The sequence below is a fragment of the Manis javanica genome, chromosome 6 (assembly GCF_040802235.1).
Source record: "Manis javanica isolate MJ-LG chromosome 6, MJ_LKY, whole genome shotgun sequence".
Classification (NCBI taxonomy): domain Eukaryota; kingdom Metazoa; phylum Chordata; class Mammalia; order Pholidota; family Manidae; genus Manis; species Manis javanica.
Window position 1 is genome coordinate 21,176,442 of NC_133161.1, and position 24,146 is coordinate 21,200,587.

At 38.1% G+C, this 24,146-nt stretch overlaps 1 protein-coding gene across 4 annotated transcripts in view; it reads left to right on the plus strand.

Annotated features, from left to right (window-relative positions):
• CEP41 (centrosomal protein 41) overlaps nucleotides 1–23,181 on the plus strand; it is a 43,831-nt gene extending 20,650 nt beyond the window's left edge. For 2 of the 4 annotated variants that reach the window (XM_017640385.3, XM_017640383.3), the window contains 9 exons: nucleotides 4,655–4,702; nucleotides 8,863–8,924; nucleotides 10,071–10,140; nucleotides 15,690–15,834; nucleotides 17,589–17,740; nucleotides 18,135–18,202; nucleotides 19,242–19,356; nucleotides 19,829–20,044; nucleotides 20,741–23,181. In XM_017640385.3, the coding sequence (XP_017495874.3) occupies nucleotides 4,655–4,702; nucleotides 8,863–8,924; nucleotides 10,071–10,140; nucleotides 15,690–15,834; nucleotides 17,589–17,740; nucleotides 18,135–18,202; nucleotides 19,242–19,356; nucleotides 19,829–20,044; nucleotides 20,741–20,889 (1,025 nt within the window). In that variant the 3' untranslated portion in view covers nucleotides 20,890–23,181. Of the gene's footprint in view, nucleotides 1–407; nucleotides 2,662–4,654; nucleotides 4,703–6,785; nucleotides 6,934–8,862; nucleotides 8,925–10,070; nucleotides 10,141–15,689; nucleotides 15,835–17,588; nucleotides 17,741–18,134; nucleotides 18,203–19,241; nucleotides 19,357–19,828; nucleotides 20,045–20,740 lie in introns of those variants that run through there. The other 2 variants (XM_017640386.3, XM_073238461.1) reach the window with 2 other exon arrangements.
• The last annotated feature ends 965 nt before the right edge of the window (nucleotides 23,182–24,146 follow it).

Genomic DNA, 24,146 nt, shown 5'->3' on the forward strand with positions numbered 1-24,146 from the left:
TATGTTTATAAGCCCTGCAGTTAGAGCGGTGGAATAGGCACAGGTATAAGTGAGCATTTCTCATTTCTAGGCTAAATAGATGGGTCTTTAATCTTACCAAACAGTGGGCAATTCAAAGTTAATCACAAGAAATTAAGAATTTCATGGTATTTCCTGTCTTCACCCAAATCACCTTCTACTGAGTTCTTCAAAGACTGGTGTCTTCTTCACGGGTGAAGATGGTTTTTTTTCCTGTATGTCTGGCTCTTCTACTCTTATGAACTTAAATACCGATGTATAGCCGTGGCTAGAAATTTCAGAATTATTTTGAACTTCAAATATTTCTTTTATCCCATAGGTGCCTGGGTGTATCTTACCCGCTCCCCATCATTGCCAGTCTGTGCCATGAATGGATTACGCTTCCGATGAAATCCCTGGCGGCGCTTTGTTCAGTCTCCACGGCGGGGTTCTTGCGTTTTCTCAAGCACCCTGTCTAGGTTTCTGTTCTGCAGCTCCGCAGGCTGATTAAGGGACGCTTTCCAAACCACAGGGCTCTTCTTTGTTAGTCTGCTGCACTCTTTCATTGTTTGCAGTATCCTCTCATTTCAATCTATGTTCAATCTGCCTCACATTTCTTTAGCTTTCTAAAATTCTGTAGACTTTCTCCACTCAATCTTTTCTAGCCTTATTTTTATTTTTTTAAATTCGCCTTTTATCACCACACAAACTAGTCATTTCCTTTTCTCTTCTGTAGTCTTCAATTTTCCTGAATATCTGTGAATAGCCTTGATCTTAAGCAGTCAAACTTATTACAACTAGGTATTCTTCATTTTTATTTGGTATTTAATTCTGTTTCTTATGACAAAGGAAGAAATGTACGTGACAGCGTTTTACAAACCAGAAAGCACTATACAATCGTATAACTTATCGAGATTAACAAAGGACCACTGTGCCTCTTTTCACGCTTTCTGCTCCTTCTGAGCTAAAAGAACTTCTCCATAGAGAAAGGAAATACTGAAGAAAAATAAAGCAATGGGGGTTGTCTCTTAGCAACTGAGTTCGTGTCTTATAAATCTTACCTACTTTAGATTATTGCTGCTCAAAATCATTTGCTTTTCTTACTGGCTCAGTACAAATAAATGTTATTAAATTATAGGAAAACAAAGGAGAAAAATCTAACAAATGAGTTATTCAGTTCATTGATTGTGCATAGCACAATATAGTTGGGTTGTCTCTCTCTTGATTCTAAAACCTTTTGAATATATCTTTTGTTGCAACTCAGATTTTAAGTAGAAGCTAAATACCACCTTATACATTTCTAGGTTACCTGAGTCGTGAAACAACATGGGTCATAGAAGTAGTACATAATATATGCTATATATAAATCAACATATATTTATTTACATAATACATACTGTAAATAAATATGAATCAAGTTGTACATAGCTGAAAATGAGAAAACCAGATTGAGGGATGAAGTTATTTGTATTATAAAGTAATTAATTATAAGGATTTTTCAGATAGTAAATCTTATGAGTGTATTTCATTTAGCAAATATTTTTGAGTGCCTCCTACATTGGACAGTGGAAAGGATAAAGGTATTCTGTGGGGTGTGTGTGAGTAATCTTGGGCTTTTAATATAATAAGATAGATAAGAGTGGCACACAACTAAAGCAGTGTAATGACAAATGCCTTGTGGGTGGTATGCTGAGTGCAGTAGAAATTCAGAGGAGGGAAAGGTCACTTCCACCTGGGTGAGCTATTATGATTACATGGACAAGGTGGCATGTTAGAGAACCAAAGACTAACAGAGTTTGTCAAGTTCAGTAATTAGGGCAAGATTGAAGAAGGAGGTAAGATGGCGCCTTCAGCGCTAGAGCAAGGAGTTTAAACTTTCGTTGGTGAGCAGGGGGAGCCACCAGGTTTTTGTTTTTTTTTTTTAGTCTAAGTCTTATCTAGGAACATTTATCTGGCAGTAATGTGTAATTTGTTTTTGTTTTTTTAATTGGTTCGCTGATAGTCTTTTTTTTTGGTGGATGGTTTATGTATGTATTTATTTATTTTTGAGATTTCTAGTTGAGCTTCTGCTATTGCTAGTATTTTTTTTTCATTAAGGCATTATTGATACACAATCTTATGAAGGTTCCACATGAGTAGAATGGTAGTTTCAGCATTCACCTGTATTACACTGACAGTTTTTTAAACTCCCTTTATATAAAAAAAAAATGCATTTACAAGTGAGTTAATTATAGAATTGATTCATTTCTAGTCTTGTTAAAATATTTTCAGATAAAATTAGATCCAGTAAGATAAGCTGCTTAGTTAAGATACAAACAGTATATAAAATGGAGTAAAATACTACTTTTCATACTTTCCAAAATCATTTTTAGGGATTTTTGTGTTGATTAGTCAGCCATCCTAATGTCTCATTTCTCCAGTTGAAACAATGCAGAAAATCCTCCATTTTCTATTCTCCCTCTATTTGGAAACAGTGAAAGTCTGTAATGAAGAGAGCATCTTGTGTCAATAGCCCTCTTAGATTTCTTCTTAATTTTGCCAAATGTTTGTATACTGCCACAAAGGACTGTTTCCCTGTCTTCTCCTTTAGTGGGAAAAATCAAGTAAATAGTAGGAGTGGCAGCCTACCTCACAGGATTGTTGTGAGGCTCTGCTGATGGAAAGGTGAAGTTCTGTGAAAATACTCAGAAAATGTTAATGCATGAGAAATCAACGTTAGACACTTTGTTAGTAGAAATTGCTGTAGGTTGGAAATGCAATGTTTTAATAATAAAGACTATATAATAAGGTTGGCTATTGTTTTCTATATATAGTATACCTCAGGGAATTTAGAGCATGAACTGTTCCCACCTGCTACTGTGAGGGAAGTGACACTTCCTACAGATTTACCTCACAGTGAAGTCAAATTTTTAAAACAGCACACCTAGAAAAGCAATGTGTTCTTGTGAGCCATATTAGAGACTTAGAGACCAGGTGGGTGGGAATACCAATCCTGACTAGCCACTAACTGGCTGTGTCACTGGTCACGTCAGTAATCCTTTTTGTACATCAGTTTTCTGATGGGACTGCCTGAGGTTGCCCTAGAGAAAAAAAAATTCACTGTCTTGTCAGCCATGTACAACTGTGGGGTCTCAGGAACATAAAACCAAAGGCTGTTACGTAAAATCATTTAAGAATAATATTGTGGAATGCTCACCACCACACTGTTGGCCTGTCTTCTTCCCCCATTGTGTCAACCAGCATGTTCCTGCCCAGGTTCAGAGTTGTAGGGAAAAGGGATGTGTGTCCAAGAAGAATTTGTCATTTCCCCAGTGGAGATGTGGTCACATCTCAGGTCGATTCCAGCCTGAAGAACCTAGTCTTTGGTGCTGTTTAGACCTGAGACATTCTCAGTGTCTGTCTGGAGAAGACTCAGGCCTTCTGAGGAGTCCTGACTGCCAGCACGCCTCTGAGCTTTTAGAAGGATGCAGTCTGGCTCCAAGACCTCACTGAGTCCTGCTTTCTGGCCCTAATCCAGAAAGTGTGTATCTTCAGATGAAAGATATTATTTTAAAAACTTAGTGGAATTTTATGCTATGATGAATTCATAGTAAAGATTTAATAATAAAAAATGACATAAGTTGTTTTTTGAAAATGTATTCTGGGTTTTAGAGCAAGGATTTTCTTTCTCTGCTTCTGACCAAAACATGAAGAAAAGTCCAGAAAAGTCCGGAAAAATCAGCTCATGCCATTAATTGGAAGTATACCTTTTCTCTGAAGTTGGAACTGAATCTGACTAACTCCTCTGAAGGCTTAAAAGTTAGGAGCACAATTTTAGAAATGAGAAATTATTTTGAATGTTTTCCCTTTTTGCTGTATCTTTTAGGTGCTAGATAGAACTTGCTGTGTTGAATTGAATTAAATCGAAACATGCCTATTAAAAAATAATAGCCCCTGGCTTGAGAACTAGACTTAAGTGCATTTGGAAACCAGAATGATCCTGGCCTGGTTTTAATGTATGAAAACTCTCCAAACCACCTTGGCTAGAACCTAATATTGTAAGACCAGGCTATAAAACGTGAAGGCTGGGGACTCTCTCCAGTGGTGGGAATCTGCTGTTATTTCTCAGCAAATCAAGCCTATGGTGAATACTAGCTACAGACTGTGTGGTCTGGTCCAGCCTGCAGCATCAACATAGATAGTGGGAGACCAAGCTCAGGAAAGGGAAACCACAGAGTCTAAGCAGAGAGGCAGGGGTTGCTGGGGTGGCCACAACTGCACAGTTTAGACATTCAAACATCATTGCTTCTTTCTCCTCTGCATATCTCCCCCACAGAAAGATTATGGGGGGATAAAAGGAGGAGGAAAGCCTTGACTGAAGAAGAAAAAAAAAAGTTATACAAAGCGATCATCTGTACTGCCTGGGACTTCTTAATGTTTATTGGGTGGGCACCGCAGTTTAAACACATTTGACCAAAATACTTCCCTTTGATGCTTCATCTTTTAATGATGTATAACTCAAAAGATTATTTACTATGTCTGGCCCATTTGCACATTGTAATGCCCTAAGAACAGGACAGGAAGGCATAGGGGAATCCTTGTATGTTCTTTTGTTTTCACGGGATTACTCATTTTCTTCCATTAAAAGCACATCTAAAAATCCTTATTCTCTTTTTAGGTAACAGTATGACTAAATACATAGAGAAGCTAGAAGAGATCAAAAAAAGTGAGTACCACTGTTGATGGCTTCGGATAACGGAACCCCGTAGTTGTTCTATAAGCTGGCTGTTACGCTCTCCCTGTACTCTACAGCTGACACGCATGGAGAGCTGTGGAGACAGGTGAGCCTGGCGAGTGCGTGGAAGGCTGTGAAGCAGCTGCTACAATTGTGGCCTGTGGGTGCAGATTTCTGCCCGACTTACATCCTACAGATGTTAGTGTTGGAGTGTCAAATGAGCTCTAGGTGGACAGTGAGAACCTGAGCTTCTAGTTTCTAGTTTCATTGTACTGCAGTCTTCATGACCTTTTCCAAGGAATTTAATCTTTCCTATCTCCTTATTTTCTCTATACTTTATTTCATACCATTCTTTTGAGTATAAATTAGACAGTATTCATGGAAAGACTTAGAAGTGTGAGAGAGAGCTCATTCTTAAAGTGGTGTTATGCATTATAAATTCACTGCAGTCTGCTTTCTTTTAATTAAAAATAATATTTCACACACAACCTTTTTCAAACCTAATCTGCAAAGATGTGCTACTAGTCATTGAGTGTACTGCCCCTGCACATAACCATAATTTTTCAACTTCTGTCCAAAACGATGTAAGACATACACATCAAGGCCAGATTAAAGTAGAAACATCTATTTTCTAAGATGGATTTGCTCATGTCATCAGTAAGAATATCCAGTACTAGAAGAGTATTTTAGCTAATGGTAATGAGGTACTCTGACTGAAAGCAGGTCAGTACTTGGCTCTGGTAATACACATCTTTTAGAGAAAGAATATTGCAAATCCAGAATCTACCAGAACTTTTGTTTTTTCACAGCCGTGCTGTTAATTTAAATGATAATGTTTCTGTTCCTTTTGAGTTGCTTCACTATTGAGAAACCCCAGACAATAGATGTGGACTCAGGGGCAGCCTTAAGCTGTTATTTGCCATCATCAGCTGTAAGGGCTGATGCTTTAGATACTTGTTTTTTAATGTTCCATGTCACTAAATCCTTTTTTCTCCTTCTTACATATTTTATATTCTATTTTATACATTCTATTATATTTAACATTATGTAAGTATATATGTTTTAAGTGTATGTTAAATTTTTAAGCTGTGAGAAAAATCTTGTTTACTCACCTATGCTTCATTGTTGCTGTCCTTAACGTACCCAGGATAGGCAAAATCCAGTTGGCCAAATTCTATTTTGGTTTGTAGTTTCTTTCGCCTCCTTTCCATCCGTAACTTAGTGTAAGCTCCCATGCCCACACCAAAATTTGTCCCATAAAAATGTCCCATTCTACTGAGATCGCTGAAACCCTGTTTAAAACATTTCTTAAAAGCATAGTGTGGTTTCTTTAATATCTGAACTTTAAATGGAGCTTATCTCCCAAAAAGAAAGACCTCTGGGATAGAATCCTTGAAAATGCTTGCTTCCCTCTTTAGAAGTTGTGGGCTTCCTTTTTAGTAAGACAGGAGGTTCCTCTCACCTTGTTTCACACACTTTCTATTGATTCCCTGACTAGAATTACGTTAGATTCTGGTCTGGAGCTACATTTTGGAATGTATTTCCTTCCCTTTTTCCATTTTCTGTTGTAAGTTGTTCTTTTGGGTCGAAGGGGAGGAGAATATTGCCTTTCTTCATGACACCCTAGACCCATTACTTTTCTCAGATTACCTTAGGTGCCATGTCTTTCTGTGAAATCACAATCTTGTTCTGTTACTTTCTTTGATTTGTCTTCCACTGTGAGCCCAACTTCCCTTTGGTAATAAGGTGTTAACAGAGCCCTGAAAACTCAAAATTCCTTTGTAATCTGAATATTCTTTCAACTGTGCCTGTGGTAAATAGACACTCCGTGTCTATTGACCACTTACAAAGCCTATTCTTGGCTTCTGGTGGTCAGATGATACTAGTCGGACCCAGTGTGAAACACCCTAGACAGTCAGGTCTCTGTCCTTCCAGTAACTTGAGAGACAGACCTAGACTCCACTCACTGGAGAAGCAAAGCTTGATAACGTATCTGAAGCTAGGATTCTTTGTCTTCATCACAGAGTTTGGGAGAAGCCACGCTAGCAGAAGCTCCATTCTTAAAGCTCTGTTCGCCCTTGCAAGGACAGACTGACAGAGCTTTCCAAGTCATCCTTTTTAAAAAATTTAAACTTACTGTAAAACGTCTGGTTTGACCTTTTATCTCTGAGTAATAATGTCAGAAAGTCCTAGTGATGGCTGTTCTTCTAAACCAGAACCAGGTATGTAGCATTCAGGCTCAAATGTGCAGTGGGATTCTAGTGCTCATGAGAGGATGCTGGAAATGCCAGTCATTACAGTATAGCAGGGCCTGTTTTTTGTTTAAGGTATTTTCTACTTAGTCAAAGGGGATTTTAATGTGTACATTTTATACTTAGAATGTGAAGCATTGGAGAAGTATTTCAAACTATGTAACTGTACCAAAAGAATATCAATGGATAAATGCCACAGTGCAAAGAATTTGAAAGCTGTTGACTCTTTTCATTGGTTGATTTATTGTCATTTTGATTTACACAAATGACTTGATGGGAAAGTTGGTGTCAATTGAGAGGAATACTGTAGTTATTCAGTTGCACTTTTTAAAGCTTCTGCTCAGCTTATTTGGGTCTGCTTTCTGGTGGGTTTTAGAAGCTCCTTTGCATCTAGGTTTGTTACCTTACTGTATCCAGAAGAAACTGTTCTAAGAATTTTCTAGAAGTAATGGTTATGCATTAGCCAAATTGCTCTTCTTAAGACATTTTAGAACAGAGAGGCTTTAACTCCCTATAAGAAAGTCTCTTGATGTATTTACAGAAGGCTAGTTTTTAAGGTAATATCATTTCCTGACTCTGAGTCCTAAGGGAAATGGAAACCAGACTGACATGAACCTCCAAAGTAACTAACTATCTGGTCTGTGTCGGTTTTTTTGAAAATTCATGGAAATGATTAGTAACACCAGGTAGATAATCTTAAATACATTTAATCCTTTCCTTTGTTGCTAGGAGCCTTGGTTTATGAGACATTTATGCTGTGAAAGCTATCGTAATTATCCAGCTAACCTTTAGTAATTCTGAAATAATAAGGCAGTATTTAAGGAGGCACGGCACCAGTTTAAGAGCCTAGAACATGAGTGAAGTGTAAGGGCAGTGGGAGCTCAATGCAGAAAACCTCAGAATTGGCAGTCATCTTCAGAAAAGTGTAAGGAAGCTAATTTTTAACATGCCTCAATGGGACAGATACTTGATACAGTAAGATTGGCTAAATTTTAAGAACTGTTTAATATGATATGAAGAACTACTAACATAAACAAGTGCAGCCATAGCCCCATTTGAATTGTCACTCAGAACTGTATAGGTAGCACTGAATAAATACTGATGTTTTTGATTGATCTTTTTTAAATTGTAAAAAACGCATAACATAAAATATCCCAGCGTAACAGTTTTTAAGTGTACAGTTCAGTAGTGTCATGCATGTTCCCATTGTTGTACAATGGCTCTCCAGAACTTTTTCATCTTGCAGAACCAAATGGGTTGATTTTTATTGAAGTGAAGTTGAAGAGAAACTAATACAAGAGATTAACAGGCCCAGTCATACCATGCGCCAGCATTGTACCCCAGGGGAAAAAAGTGTTGTCCTGTGTCCCTAGGATATGTTATAACCTCAGGAATATTATTGTTCTCTTTTCAGGAAGGAATATAATACAATTTTTCAGAATAGTAGAGTGTAATTGTCTCACCAGCTGTTTGACCTGAGGCAACTCAGCTTCTCTGGTTTCTGTCCTCATTTGTAAAATGCAGATGTTTAATCCCTGCTTTGTTCTGAACACGGTTTAAAGCAGCTTGCAAAAATGCAAGCAATACCGTGTGGACAAAGTAGAGACAACAGAGTAGCAGGAAAATGGTGGACTGATAAAGTAAAGACAAGGGGTAAGGTCACTGAGGACAGAGGGGCATATAAATTCACCTTCCTACCAGCTGAAAGCAAAGGAGGGAAATGAAGAGATGGTAATAACAGCTGCTACAGTTAATTTTGAGGATATCGTGAGGATCAAATGAGATGGAAAAGCATATAACTTGAAAATCATACCATATAACTTGGTGATTAGAAAGAATTAATACCTCTAAGAAAACAAAATATACCTAGAAAATTATTTGTCCTATCCTGCTTTTCAGATTATAGGTACAAAAAAGATGAGCTTTTCAAGAGACTAAAAGTTACAACTTTTGCCCAGCTGGTAAGTTTAATGATCTTGCAATGGAGTAAATACTGTCTTAATTGTGCTGCTTTATGTGAGTATTTCTAAATTCAACTCTAGGTAATCGCAGAGGGGTTTCTTTTGATTCTTTGTATTTCTCCTATGGGAGAGTTCATTGGTATGTGATTCATGTGTTCATTTGAGGATGGGGTGAAATTTTTCTCTTTGATAAGAATTTCATAAAGCAAACTGTACATTCTACTTTTAAATCATCAGATTTATGGGTTAGGTTTTACTTTTCTTTGTACATTTTAATATAATACTTAAAATCTAGAAATATATTTAGAATAATATGTATATATTTATATTATAAAGTCTAGAATAATATTTAAAGTCTGCAATTCTGGGCTCTGGATTATTGGGATATTTTTCTGTGTGAAACCAGGTGATCTCTCCTCTATGACTGACTCTTCCACATCACCTGCCAGGGGCTAATTTTATTTGAGAAAATCATTTTCTGCTTTCTTTTGAAAATTATGGACAAGATGTCTCTTTGGCCACCAAACAAGTGCTCCACTGATGTAGCTTAAGGTGGATCTTGGGTCTTACGAGCTAAGTTATGGAAAGTACTTTAAAAACTCTATGCAGATTTAATTAGTAGTTTAAAACTTATACATGCTTTTGTTACTCTACAAGAAGATATGTCAAAGAAATAATCAATCTAACCATGTTTTCAAAATAAATAAATAAATAAATAAAAATAAAAATAAAAACTTTATGCAGGTATACAGTGTTATAATCAACATATTTATAATTACGTGTCTGCCTTCATTGTATGAAGCATTGCTGATACAGGTCTGTTACTGTATTGGATGTTATGTTGGGATGTAGTTTTGGATGTAGATAGTTTTCAACTCTTGCTCATATTTCTTGTCTTAAATAATCCTTTTGGTCTTTTAATTTTATTGTGTAATGTTTTAAATGAATCTTTTCTTCTGGAATGATCATCTGCAGTGTAATTACCCCTCCCAAAGTAAGGAGGCCTGGATTTAGTCTCCAGTTGAGGACACTGGCTGTACCTTAAAATAAGAGATCTTTGATGTTTCCTTGTCCTTTGTAAAGAGGGGTTGCCTCTGTTTATAGACAAACATACTCACATCTTTGCACTTTTTTTTTTTCTCTGAGGTCATCCAAGTTGCTTCCCTATCTGATCAAGCACTGGAAGTGACAGTTGAGGAGATTCAACGGCTAGAAGGTAATGAGAATTGAGGATGTGGGGAAAATGGCAGATTGACCGTTTGACTGAAGGACTCACCCTGTCCACCTTTGCTGTTGTGTTCCCAGGGAATGGGGGCTTTGATGTACCTATTTGTAATTTGACTGGTACTCTCAGAAACAGCTATCTGGTGCTTTAATTATTAACTCTTATTTCTTTTAAAAAGCCATCTGGTTTTCTGGCTCTAACATTTGTAGTTTTAGATGTTTTAGATGCGTTTAATATATGATTTACTTTTTTTCAAAAAATATTTTTAGTGCCTGCTACATATGGATAGGTCACAGGATCAGGCACTTTGGGACTACAAAGATGAAAAAACACAGCCCTGGTTACGTGGAGTTTGCAGTCCAATGTGTACTGGGTGAGGAGAATGAGAACAGAAAGACAAAATTACTATTATGTCAGAAATCATAATGGAGACCTGGAAGGAAGCCATCATTTGTTAAATATGTATTGCTAGGTACTTCACATGAGTTTTCTTATTTAAGCTTCTCTAAAAAACTCTAGAAGGAAGATACACTTTACAGGTAAGAACTAGGTCTCAGAAGTTAAATTCCTTACTCAAAGTGGTACAGCTAGTTAAGAATGGAAACAGGATAAAAATCTACATGTCTCTGGTACCAACTAGTGGCTCTGCTGTGGGGTTTCTGAGGTAGGACAGGTGCTTTCCAGTTAGAAACCCCAAGGTAGGCTTTCCGAAAGCTTTTGAACTGGGCCTTAAAGGGGGTTAGAATCGCAACAGGTACGATTCAAGGGTGAGGCTCTTGCAGGCTGAGGAGGAGCCTGAGCAAAAGCTTGGAGAAGAAAAGCTCCAAGTGTCTGGGGAATTGCAGAATCCTGTCTGGCTGTGGCCTGAGGCGAGAGTAGTCGGTGCTGGGTGAGAGATAAGGCTGACCAAAAGGTAGGCTCCAGATTTCCTTTCTTAAATACCAAATTGAAAATAAAACCTCTTAGTTGTACTCGCATGAAAAGAATACACAGAGTTGAGGTCTTTATCCTGAAGTACTCAACAGTCAATGTGTGGTTGTTATTGAAGGGGAATGTGTTTTGTTAAGGTTTATGTAGGCCAGGAATTTGACTTCTGATTTCAAGACAAGTTTCTCAGGAAGTCTGAATACTGAGTTTGTGCAACTCAACTGTCATTTCCCTGAGCTTGTTTTTGTTACCAGGGATAAAGAGAATCTGAAAAAGGCAGGAATTTATCTTTGACAGATGCCTTTCACACAGCAGAGAAATAAGGGCTCTTTGTAGCAAAGATAATTGAGTCTCCTCATACAGGTACTCCCAATTTTAACCCAGTTATATAAGTACCTGGATTTGGTCCTTTAATTCATTATTGAGATTGCAGCACCAGAACATATGGGCACATGCAATTTTCTCTTCTGAGATAAATTTGCACAGCAAAATAGGCTCTTGTAAAGTAGGGCACCGTAATGTGCGAGTAATATTAGTGTTTTTCTAGTGTTCTACACAGAAATAATAACTCACTAAACCAATCTGTAGAACAGATTATATAGAACAATATCTGTGTGCATATTGGCTATCGTTGAAGGAATAAAAAAATATTTTCTTTATTGTTTTTTCCTGACTTAAGATTATATTTCTATTGCCTGAGACATTAAAATAGTATTACTTGGTGTTAATTTGGTAGACACATAGGCAGGCTTGGGCCTGAAATGCCAAAAAGGTTTAGCCAGGTGATCCTATGATTATATTTAATTTAAAAAATCATCATCCAAATAAAAACACAAAATAAAAAATAAAAAAGATTGCATTTCTAGGAAATCAGGAGACTGCACAAAATATGTACAGAAGAAAATTAAAATAACTAATAATCCCTGTTAACATTTTGGTCTGTTTTCCCCTTATTTAGCCCCACGCAAATCTATATTCTTTGTATATAGTTTTGTATTATCCTGTTTTCAATTAACTTTTATCTTGCATAGTTTCCTATGTCATTAAGTAGACTTCAAAAGCTTAATTGTTAAGGTTGTATTGTCATGTAACATCTGTCCTTTGGGTATACCATAATTTATTTAATTACTCTCCTGTTGTTGGACATTACAGCTTTTCAAATTTTTCACTTTTACAAAATACTGCTGCAGTGTAAATTTATAAGTATTTCTATTTCTGTGGTTCAGGTTATTTCCTGAAGGTGAACTGCAGCTGATGGTCAAAGGGTGGGACCATTTTAAGATGTTCAGTGCTGATTCCACATTATCTCCAGAATAGCTCTTCCTGTTTACATTCCCACTTAGTGAGACCCCTTTCTTCCCATCCTAGGCAATGCTGAATAATTACCACTTTTGTAAATATTTGCCCATTTGATAAATAATAGAAGGTATTTAATAGTTTTAATATATCTGATAGTGAGATTGAGCTTTGTGTATGTGTATATTTATCGGTCACACATATTTCTTCTTTTGAGAAATCTTGAGAACATTACATGTCTTTTCCCATTTTTTTCTAATGGAATGTTCCTCTTTCACTTATTGATTTGTAAAAGCCCTATATGATTATGGTAACTTTATATACTGAAACCAATACAACCCTGAAAACGAATGAGAAAAATCTTTTACTTGGTGATTTGGAACAATTTCCAATCTGTTATTATTAAGTAAAATAAAACAATAACAAAACAAACAAAAAACCAGTGTAGGGCAGTATGAATGGCATTTTCCTGAATATGTAAAAGGAGAGGAAATAAAATATATACAAAAGTATGTAGTTGGCTTACGTCCTGAGGGAGACATAAATATGTGGAGGTAGTTCCCTTGGGAAAGGAGGCCTGAGGGCCTGCAGGTCTGGAGTGGGAAGACTTCCTTTCCAATTTTACTAACAATTTCATCTTATTTGCATTTTTACTTTGTGCACATGATCTTTTTTCAATTAAAGAACTAGTTAATTTTTAAACTCTATAAATGAAGTGTATTAACCTTTCTCATTCATGTATGTCACAGATATTTTTCCTCATTTGTTATTCACCTTTTAATTTTCTTTGTGTTGGTGTTTGACGTACATGAGGTTTGCATTTTTCCGTGATTAAATCTGTTAGCCTTTCATGTTATGTTTTTTTTTATTGCTTTAGACTCATAAAATCCAAAATAAGATAAATTATTCACCTGTATTTTCTTCTATTAACTTGCTTGGTTTTTTTCCCCTACACGAATCCATCTGTTACATATTTTGGTATACGATGTGAAGAGATTATCTAACTTTTATTTTTCTAGGTAGTTAACAAATTTTCCAGCCCTGTTTATTCAATAGTTTTCCCTCCACCCACTTATGATGTTACCTTTAACTTCTGTTAGCTCTATTCCTGTATTGGTTTCTGGGTTCATTTATTCTGTTCCATTGTTCTAGTTGTAGTTCTGCATGATTTTAGCCTTCTTACCCTTTCAGTATATGTAACTATTTGATAAGGCAGGTCTGCAAATCACCCTCATATGTATTTTTTTTTTCTTATCCTTAAAATCCTTTTAAGCTTTTCTTTAAAAAAAAAATCCCATTGTGATTTGTATTAAGGCTAAAAATTACATTTGGAAAAGATTAACATCATTTCACTTTTAGTCACCCAGTCAGGAATACATGAGGTATGTCACTGACTTCCTTCAGGTCTTTTCTAATGTCCCCAGATAAAATGTGTTAAGACCTATAAAGGACTTACATAAGTTTTTATAGGTCCTTTACATTTCTTTGTAGGTTTATTCTCTAGGATAGTATATTTTATATCTGTAGTTATTACTATAAATGAAATATTTTTCATGTTATTTTCTAATTAGCATGTGGGAAAAATATTTTGTTAGCATTTTTTATACCTAAGCATATATTTATTTCCCTTATTCTCCTAGGATTCTCTTGAAGTTTCTAGGTATATTATATTATGCTTAAATTAAATTTTGATATCTTCTTTAATAACTAGGCCTCCACACTCTCAAAAATTATTAAGAACCTCAAAAAACTTTGGTTTATGCAAGTTATGTCTATTAATACTTCTGGTATTAGAGATTTTAACTGAGAGCTTAAACATTTATTATTTGCTGTTTCACTTAAAATACTACTACTAAACCCATTACAAACTAAATCATGTTTTTATGCAAATAGCTATATTTCCAAAACAAAAAAAAAATTTTACTGAGAGTGGCATAATTTTTAATGTTTTTAATTACCTTTCACATTTTTTAATTACATTTTTTAGGAAATCTTGCTAATGTCTGATTATAGATAACAGCTGATTCTACTATCTTCCTGTGCATTCAGTCTGTTGCAATACACTGTCTGGGTGGAAGTATATGAAGAAAATCTAGTCTCACTACAGAAATGTAGTTGAAAAAGGGAGGACTATTTTAACAGCCTTTTCAGATAATTATGGGTATTTTTCTTTGATGCTATACCCAAACTTGACAACTGGTAGCTTCTTGAAGGGTCATTGCAATGTGGAATCTGAAATCATATCAATGAACTTTTCATACTGCTTTATTAAACTCATTGGTCTGTCTTGCAGTTTGAAATATTTTATCTGTGGCATCAGTCATTGATTATTTGGAAAATATGGATTCACTGAGTAATGAAGGCCTTCCATATGTTAACAAATTTCACTACCTAATCCAAAAATCACATTTATTCATCTTACCACCAATCTTATCAGAAAAGTCATTAAGTATGGGGAAACGGGCAAGCTGCTGATGGCAAATACAGTTTCCAAAATTCTGATTTTTGTTCAAAATTTAATTATTGCAGCAACAGTCATTTTCCATGAAGTGACAAGTTCACTTAGATCATTTTTGAGAAAATGTCTGCCAAAGGCACATAGTTTTTCTGTCTGTTTTTCTTTAAAGTAAAAATAGTACTCAGGGCTTGACCCCCCTATACAGAATTCTATTGTTGTTAACAACCATTTGATCAATAAATATGAGAGATGCCCTCTCAAAAAAAAAAAATAGTGCTCAGGGCAAAGCAGCAATAATCACACTAATACGACTTGAAACAACAGTGGTACTTTGGTGTGTGGCCAACATGCTGTACATGGGCTCCCCATATCATCACACAAAGTATTAAAAAGGTGTGTACTTAAGAATGAGATTTAATATATTTATCATTACTACTTCATCAGAAACTTTTTAAAGTGTGAGTGCCGTATTTATTACTGTGAGACCATGAATGTTGGTGGGAAACACAACGATTACTAATAACACTCAGCACTTCTGCCTGATTCTCACTAAGGCACTAGCAGCTTTATCCACCATCTCTTCTGCACCATCAGTGCAAAAAGCAACACAGTAAAAAAGACAAATAACATCTTAGTATTATTATAAAAAGAGTTTTCACCTATAGATCCCCTGAAAGGGTCTTGGGGACTCTTGGGGTCCAGAGTACATTTTGAGAACCTGTGCATTAGAACTTCTAGAACAATTTAATAATGGGGTGATATGGTTTCTGTTTCTTGACCTAATTGTAGTGGAACTGCCTAACACGTAAATACAAATTATGAGTCTAAATTTACTTATTTATTCATTTGCAAATTTTAGACAATGCTTCTTCAACTTCATACCCTGATGCTGAAATCACTGCCAGTACCAATGGGAAAGGGAGCCCTGGGGGGCAGTCACCCAGCCCCGTGCAATTCATGAATAGTGTGGGAGCAGGGGACTCCAGTCGCTCAACTCTTCAGAGGTACTCCAACTGGATTCATGTTTTCACTGCATTTTACCTTTATATATGAGATTTCACCTATATATGAATACATATATATTTTTTTAAATCTATATATGAATCTAGATAACAACTTCAGTGATTTAATTACCCTGGAAACAGATTGGCAGTAGCGAAATCCCCCACTTCCAGCCCAGCCCTTCTGTTTTCTCTTTATATAAATGCTACCTCCTGCGTCTTTTCACAGCATTCCTAGTCAGTTAGTAACAATATATTTATAGGAGAGCATTAATTTTCATTTCTGACTCTATTCTTCTCAGCCTTCCTATATGCAAGTTTGCTGTTAGGATTTAGCTTTACAACTACTGTCTCTTTGACTCAGAGAGTATGGTTTCCCCTCCCTTTTCTGTCTGCTGCAGCTTATAATTACCCTGTCTAGAATCAGAAGATAAATAGAGTGCTTGCTACACAGGTGCTCCGATACTGAATAGGTGCAGAGGAGCGTGGAAGCAGCCCTTGGTGCCAGTTCTCACAGCGCATGCGATCCGCCCTTCTTATCCCACTGATGATGGTGATACACCAGCATCTCACAAACGCTAACTGCTGATTTTAAGACAGTGCTGATTTTCGGCACCTATCTATCCCTCTATTGGTAAAACGGTGCTAAAGAAACTAGTTCTACTAGAGAAAGAATTGCTATCATTAGTGCCACCATTATTTTCTAACTACTTTTGTGCAGGGACTCTAAAACTGCATTCAGGATGAGACAGACCAAGACTTCATGGAGGATGCAGTTTTGTATGAAATAGACGTCTTCTCCTTTGGCTCAAAATATGCACTATATGGCATACAGATACAGTGTTTATTGGATTTAAATGCAGAATTTGCCTTGCTGTGATGGGGAAGGAAGTATTGCTGCATGCTGATCTGTGGTTTGGCATATGTATCTTCATATTTTCTAGAAAGTAATCATCCTCTTATTCCAATACAGAATTTCACTGCTTGCCATTTTGTTTATAACACCTACTCTTCTTACTCCTCTGATTCATATTTTCACCACATTTTGCCTACAATATTAGTATTTTGACCAATTTTAGTGATTTTATGATCTTAGAACTGTCAGTGGGAAACTCCCTCATTTTAATCCTAGTTTTTCCTCTGTCTCATTACATGAATGCCACCAATTCTAAAGCCCCTTCAGCCTCAAAACTATAACCTATAAAATGGAAGGACAGATAACTATTGAAAACATCAAGGTTCAAAATCTGTATCAGACAGGTCAATCTATAAGTATATGAAATATATTAGTATATTGCTGTTACTTTATATTACATGTAATATATATCAGAATGCCTTCATTTTTCCTGTCCTATCAACCTGATTCTTTCCCCTTTTGCTCTGCTTTCTTACACTCCTCAAAATTCCACAGGATTAGCTGCTCACCTCTTTCTTTCTCTGAATGCTGCCCCTGTTGCTGGAGGTAGCATGTGCTCTACAGTTTCTACCCCCCAAGCCATGCTAGTGGCCTAACATGCCTTCTCTGAAGGTAAGCACGGACACATGGATCCCCTCCTTGGGGTCCAGTGTAATAGACTAGGAATCCATTGAATCTCGCATTCAGAGGCAGAACTGAGACACCATACCCATTTTCCTTTTTCTCTGAAGAGTCTTTTGAAAAGACATTGAGCACTCTCTTGATATTCTGAAGAAATGCATTTGACCTTTAAGTCACCAGCCCCTGAATAGTTTGTGCTGACCTACTTTTTCACTTGCAGCGTCATCAGCGGTGTTGGGGAACTGGATCTAGACAAAGGGCTAGTGAAGAAGGCTGAGCCGGACACCAAAGACAAACCATATCCCGACTGCCCCTTCCTGCTGCTAGATGTGCGAGACAGAGACTCCTACCAGCAGTGCCACATTGTCGGAGGTAAGAGAGAAGGCTTTACAGTGTCTCCCTCCCAAGAACAGAGCCCGCTCTTGAGTGCAGCCAGGCTTGAACCACATCCCATGGCCAGCAGTTAAGGAAACCATGTGTGTTAGTGGGAATCTGTAGGTTGGCTCAACCATTATGCTCTGAGAGAGGCTAGAGATGTTCTCCGATGGCTCAGGGGGCCCAGTGCTAAGTGTCAGGCAGTGGGGAGAAGCTTCCTATTTTGTTCCTAGTGTCCTGTTTCTTTTCTTTTACAAAAGTATTTAGGTTATGGCTCATTTATTTTGAAAATGTGTTTCTTTTCACTTTTTTAAACTTTAAACCAGCTGGGAATTGGGGCCAAGTTGTATTGGGAGCTACACACTTCCTAAGATTTTTCTTCTCTTCGCAGCTTACAGTTATCCAGTTGCAACTCTGTCTAGAACAATGAACCCTTATTCAAATGATATTCTTGAATATGTATCCTTTGTTTCATTTTAAGGAGTTGGGTGGTATGAGGATTATAAGAACCAAACTTACCATGAATCATGCTCCTAGAAGAAAACTCTGTGAAGGACCTTATATTAATTAGCTTACTTGACATATCTTAGAATTTGGATTCTTAGCTGTTGCTGAGGATCCTGACAAAGCAGATGCTTCCAAGCCATCTACAGGTGGCCAAAAACATTAGGTTAAAGGTTATGGTCCATTCATAGTCCGAAGACTTTTCTCCACAGAAAGTTTTCCCAAGTATAACTTAAGAAGTAAATTCTTTCTATTTAAAATTTTTTTCTTCCAAAAATTTTAACTTTTTTTGTTCATAAAAATCATATAAGAAAATACTCTAAAATATAACAAGTAGAATTGAAATCTCTAGTAATCACACAGTTGAACAACTCTTAACTATGTTTTTTTGTATCTTTTATTCAAGTCTGTCTTCTATGTGTTCTTTTTAAGAAAGTAGAAATAGTACTGTGTATATAATTTGGTATGTTGCTTTCCCCCACTTGATAATACTGGGTACTTCCCCAAGCTACCACCAGCCCTTTATGAACTGCATTCAGATGCAGTATACTACCTCATCTTCAGATGTGCTGTGATTTACTGAACCATTCCCCCCTACTGGACCTCTGGTGGTTCCCGTTCTTTTACTATTATAAATAAGGCTGCACTGGACACATTGGACACAAAAGTTTTTCTATTTCCTCATCTGTAAAATAAAGATTGTAATACTTTCCAGGTTTGTAAAGAAAAAAGAGCTAAAGGGTATAAGGGTGTAAATGTGCTGTCTTGGACCATGCTAATACTAGTTTATAAAAGCAAAGAATAGCAGCTCGTATGGCTTCCATGACAGCAGAAAATCCAGTAACTGCTAGTTTGACAGGTAAAGAGCGGGACTGCCCGATGGTCCCTCAACTCAGAAAGGCGAACCTTGATGATTCTTTGTTCCTTGGGGGTTTCTTTAGAGTCTAGTGCCATTATCTCAGTGTGGTCAAACCTTAACTCATCTGACTCTTAGAAAAATGCCCACGGCAAGATCATCATTCTGTACGACGACGATGAGAGACTGGCCAGCCAGGCGGCCACCACCATGTGCGAGCGGGGATTTGAAAACCTCTTCATGCTCTCCGGAGGTGAGCAGGACTGTATTCTGCTTAGGACTTAAAAGACAGATATTTGGAGTCATGTTCCTTCAATCCCACCTCCATCACCTTTTTTCCTCCCCGTGCTCAGAATTTAGCATTCTGGAAAGAGGGAAAACCGTGCTGGCTGAAAGGAAACAGGAGTTACGTGAAACTTCTGTTAGCTCCATCAGCACATGTTTTTAACTCCTGAAATAACGATGTTGCTGTAGGGCCCTGTAAGAAAGCCTTAATGCTGAAGGTTTGAGCAAAAGGATCCTGGCAGAATTTTCAGAATCTCATGTAACAACTGATATTTTCTGGTATAATTTACTTAATAGTGAAGCAGTTACGAAAGATTTTATGTCCTTGTGTTGGCCTCGACTTGGAGACCAAAGATTAGAAGACATGCTGGTTCCTTTCCAGGTCTTGCCTTAGCCTCCCTGTGTTAATGCTGCCTTTTTTCATGATCTTCCACACCCAGGTCTGAAAGTCTTATCTCAGAAATTCCCGGAAGGACTGATTACAGGTTCCCTGCCAGCATCTTGCCAGCAGGCCCTTCCTCCTGGTTCTGCCCGGAAACGATCCAGCCCCAAAGTGCCACCCTCACCAGCTGAGAATAAATGGAGATTTACCCCAGAAGACTTAAAAAAGATAGAATATTACCTGGAAGAGGATCAGGGGCCTACAGACAATCCTAGTAAGATATTTTGATTTTGTCAGACACTACTTTCTGTAGAGCTGGAGATTTGCAGCTTTGAACATCACCCCCCAATGAAAAGCTAGATCTCTTATAATACATTCAGAATCTTAAGAAATATTTTCAGGGGATGGAGACTGCAGGTGCTGTGTGGGGAGGGTGGTGACAAGTGGGGGTGACCCCAGATTGTGGGAAGAAATGAGGTATTGCACTCAGACATAGAAAGAGATGAGAATTTATCAGTCAAATAAAGTGTATTATCTTAGGCAGAGCTGAGAGGCTAAGCTACGGCAATCAGATTCCCTCTTGGGAAGTTGTTCCCTTTTGCTGCTTCTGGGTGCATTTATACCACTTTGGACCTTCCCTTTGGCCCACTTCTTTCTCTTTTCTCTCCTCTAAATGCTCCTGTACCTTTCTCTACCAAGAGAGAATGAAGGACAGGCTGGGTTGGTTGGGGATAATGGAAAGGAAGGCAAAAAAGCCATCCGGATGCCCTTTCATTCCTGCCCCCTCCCCCCACCATCAAGTCCTTCTCAAGGATGAAGAGCAGGTTATAGCCTGAAGTAGATGCTGAATAGGACGTCCTTAGCTTAAAAGTGGTTATACCAGAGCACTTCATCAGTCTAAAAGTATACTTGGTAGATTGACCCAGGAATCATTCCTGCACTCTGCTCCCTGCCCTCTTGCTCCCTTCAGGCCGGCTGAGCCAGGCTAACGCCTGTGGAAGAGCCTCCAAGGTTCCAGGGGCGCACAGCGGATCACATCTGCCCGCCGGGGGTCCCGGCGGCCCCGCGAACGCCCATGCCCTGGGCAGTGGCCGCCTGCAAGGCAAGCCCTGGAAGTAACGACTTTGTCAGCCTTAGACAAATAAATGTGTTTCCGCCTTTCGGAACCTCTGAGCAGTTCCCACACTGGTCATTTTCAGGAACTGCTGCAGAGGCAAGCCCAAGACCTGCGTGATAGGCCCTCTTCCTGTCTCCAGCGCCTCTTGCACACCACTCGGCAAGGAGTTTTACAAAAACCAGAGGCATGACAGGCTCTAGCGCCCTCCCTATTGTTTACAGAATATTTAAGTCTCTGAAACTGAGTAGGCAAAAAAGAGTCTAATTTTTGTAGGCTGTTTTTTTTTTTAAACAAAGTTCAGCTTGTTTTGTTCTATATCCTGCGTTGTTGTGTAAATACTTCAGTCACATCTGGTGTGTTCTTCCCAACCAGCTCTTTTTCACTCGCTGTTCCTGGTTCACGAAGGTTCTCCAGGTGGGCTCTGCAGCCCCGGGCTTCCGACGAGTCCTAGCCTTCAGCCGTCCCCAGCCCCCACCAGGTGTGGGCCCTCTGGCCGAGGAGCTCTTCTCCCAGCACCCACTGCAGGCTCTGTTGGGAGTTTGGAGACTGGTACCTTGAGCACAGCTCAATTTTGCTGCTTTGTAGAGCAGCTCTCACACCTCCCGATTCTCACACTTGCCTCTCCTCACTAGATGTTTTCTGGAGGCAGCATCTGCCGTGATGTGTGCTCAGCTGCCTTCACACAGGGCCGAGGGCCCCTCCCAGGAAAGCCCTGTCCATTGTAGAGCCCCGGGCTAAGAGCCACTGAAGCCCCTGGAGCTGTCCCTCACTTATAGTTGGTTTGTCAATTGTAAATTCCCATTACCCATCTCCTCCGTTTTTCCGAGATGGGTAGAAATTATGGCCACTTGAAAACATCGGCTTCAACTGGGCAGCTGCATGTACACGGGTGAGGACGACTCCAGGGTCCTTTGTCAGAGCTCTGGCTTAAAAATACAGTATTAGTCTAATTGAGTAATTAGGGCAATTTCCTGCTTACTTTTCATTCTCATGACGGAGCTGTGATTAGGAGGTTGTGATTATAGATTCTGGTTTGGGCCAGAATTTTGAATCAGCATTAATTGAATTGCTAGATGACTGACATTCATTCCATTTAATTGGGTGAACAAAAGACCTCAGGTAAGGATGAGGAGCTCTGAAATCATCAGGAAAAGGAAAAAAGCCCTGTTAATTTTTACGGTCAGTGATCTGTAGCTGTGATAAGGGCTAAGGAATAAATTGTGCTCTTTGTCATGGCAACCGGCTTCAGAAAAGCCAACTGAAAATTGCCTGTCCTTAGGTGGTCACCGCTGCTGCCGCAGGGTAAGAGTTGCCGTAAAAGGACTATTTTCTCGCCACCAAAAAAAAGAAAAGTACCACAGTATTTCTAGCATGGGGACTGTGTTTGTAAGAGAAATAAAGGTAGTAAATGTCTCATAGAGACATATGGAAAAATAACTTTCAGATTCAGCCTAGCTCTGTTTCAGTGTGTTTATTCTCCTCTACTTGATTTCCAAAGTGCAACATATTCCAATGCTTTAGAAATCAAACAAACCAGGAACATTGTTCAGATGTCAAGCCGTGCCCAGTTCTCCACAAGATTCAAGAATCTTGTATAAAATCCGGCCAATGTACACATAGCTTTAATGAGGAGCCTGTCATGTTTCCTCATAAATTTATTGCCTGAGAACTTAGTTCAGCTTTTTGCTGATGCCAAAATGCTCTGGCTTTTTATTTTCTTTACAGCATAGATTTTTTTCTTGGTGCAAATTTTTCCACACTCAACTTTCCCCTAGCATGGACAAGATTTCAGCCATTTTTGACACATACACATTTTTAAGAAAAAAAATGTCTTTCTTAACAAAGTTCTGGTTATGCCATTTTCAAGTTGACTGGTCAGGAGTTCAGATTTCTCCTCTCCATTCTTTTTTTGAAAGTAAATGGTAGTCCCCCTTTATTCTATTCTACATTGTCATCACCAAACAACACCAGTGGAAAGTCAGTTTAGTAGACATGTTAGAAGTGAAGTGCTGTGCATTTATTTGGCTGAGAGATCTGACAGGTTGAATTTACATATGTTTCTCCATAGTGCTGTGCCCTGTTGGTAAGAATTTTAAATAATTACTCTTCAAAGACCTGTTCTGATTCTGCACTTTGTGCATTAAATGTCCCACTCAGTTTTTATATGCTCAAGGTATTGCTTTGAATGTTCTACCTTACTAGTTTCTTCATTAGACTAATTGACATGTATTATTTAAGTGATTGAGATACTCTGTGCAATTATGAGTGTTGAAAATTAAAATACATAGTTATTACTTTGTTGTTTGCTGTTAATATGCTGAGATATGCCAACTTCTTTCTTTGTTGAGATGATTTAGGGGAGCCACATAAGACTGGGGTAATTCTAAAGAGTACCTCTCTTTGCTGCATCTCCCAGGAAGGCGTATATTCTTTGCATAAATAAACCAGGAAAGCATTCCAATGAGGGCAAAGACCCTTAGCTCTCAAGACTGAGGTCCTGGGTTTCAACTCGTGCTCAGGCAGGGACTGATTGTCTGTCACCTTCGCACATTTACAGCAGGACTTTCTTGCCAGTTTTTCAGGGACAGACAAGCCGCCCTTGCCTGACCCCTAGAAAGAAGGAACTTGTGACCCCCTAGACAGAAGGTGCTCTATTGACGTACAACTACAGCTCCATCTGAGCAATCGTGATGGCCAAAGGCTAACTAATGCTAGTTCACTGCTTCAAAAGGATATGGGTTTACAAAAGGAAAGAGAAGCAGGGGAACAAGAAATGGTGGGGAGGGAGCAGAGGGAGTAGCCACATTACTCATTTGAAAACAAGAACATCTGGGCTGTTAGACTGTTCAGCTCTCATCTATTGCAAGGTATAGAGTGATTCGAATGGCCTAAAAGTAATTTTTTTTACCTGGAGTAGAAAATCAGAATCAGCACAGTCATATTGGATTTGGTATAAACCAGAATTAAAAGAGAACAAATAGTGTTCATTAGTTGCTAAGGGATTTTTTTCTGCAGTGCTATTAAGATTATACAAAAATTCAAGACTTCAGGCTACTCACTGAGAAAACAGAACAAAACAAAACCTTCTTTTCTCAATTCCCTTGTGGAATATAAGTGAAATCAGAGCCCTCAGCTAGGAAGAAATATGTAGGTAATTTTTCTTGTGTAGGTTTTTGTTTCTGTCTTGTTATATATTGGTTAGAGTCTGTCTTTATTGTATCTGACATTTTTAGGGGAGATAATTAATTTCCTTCCACCT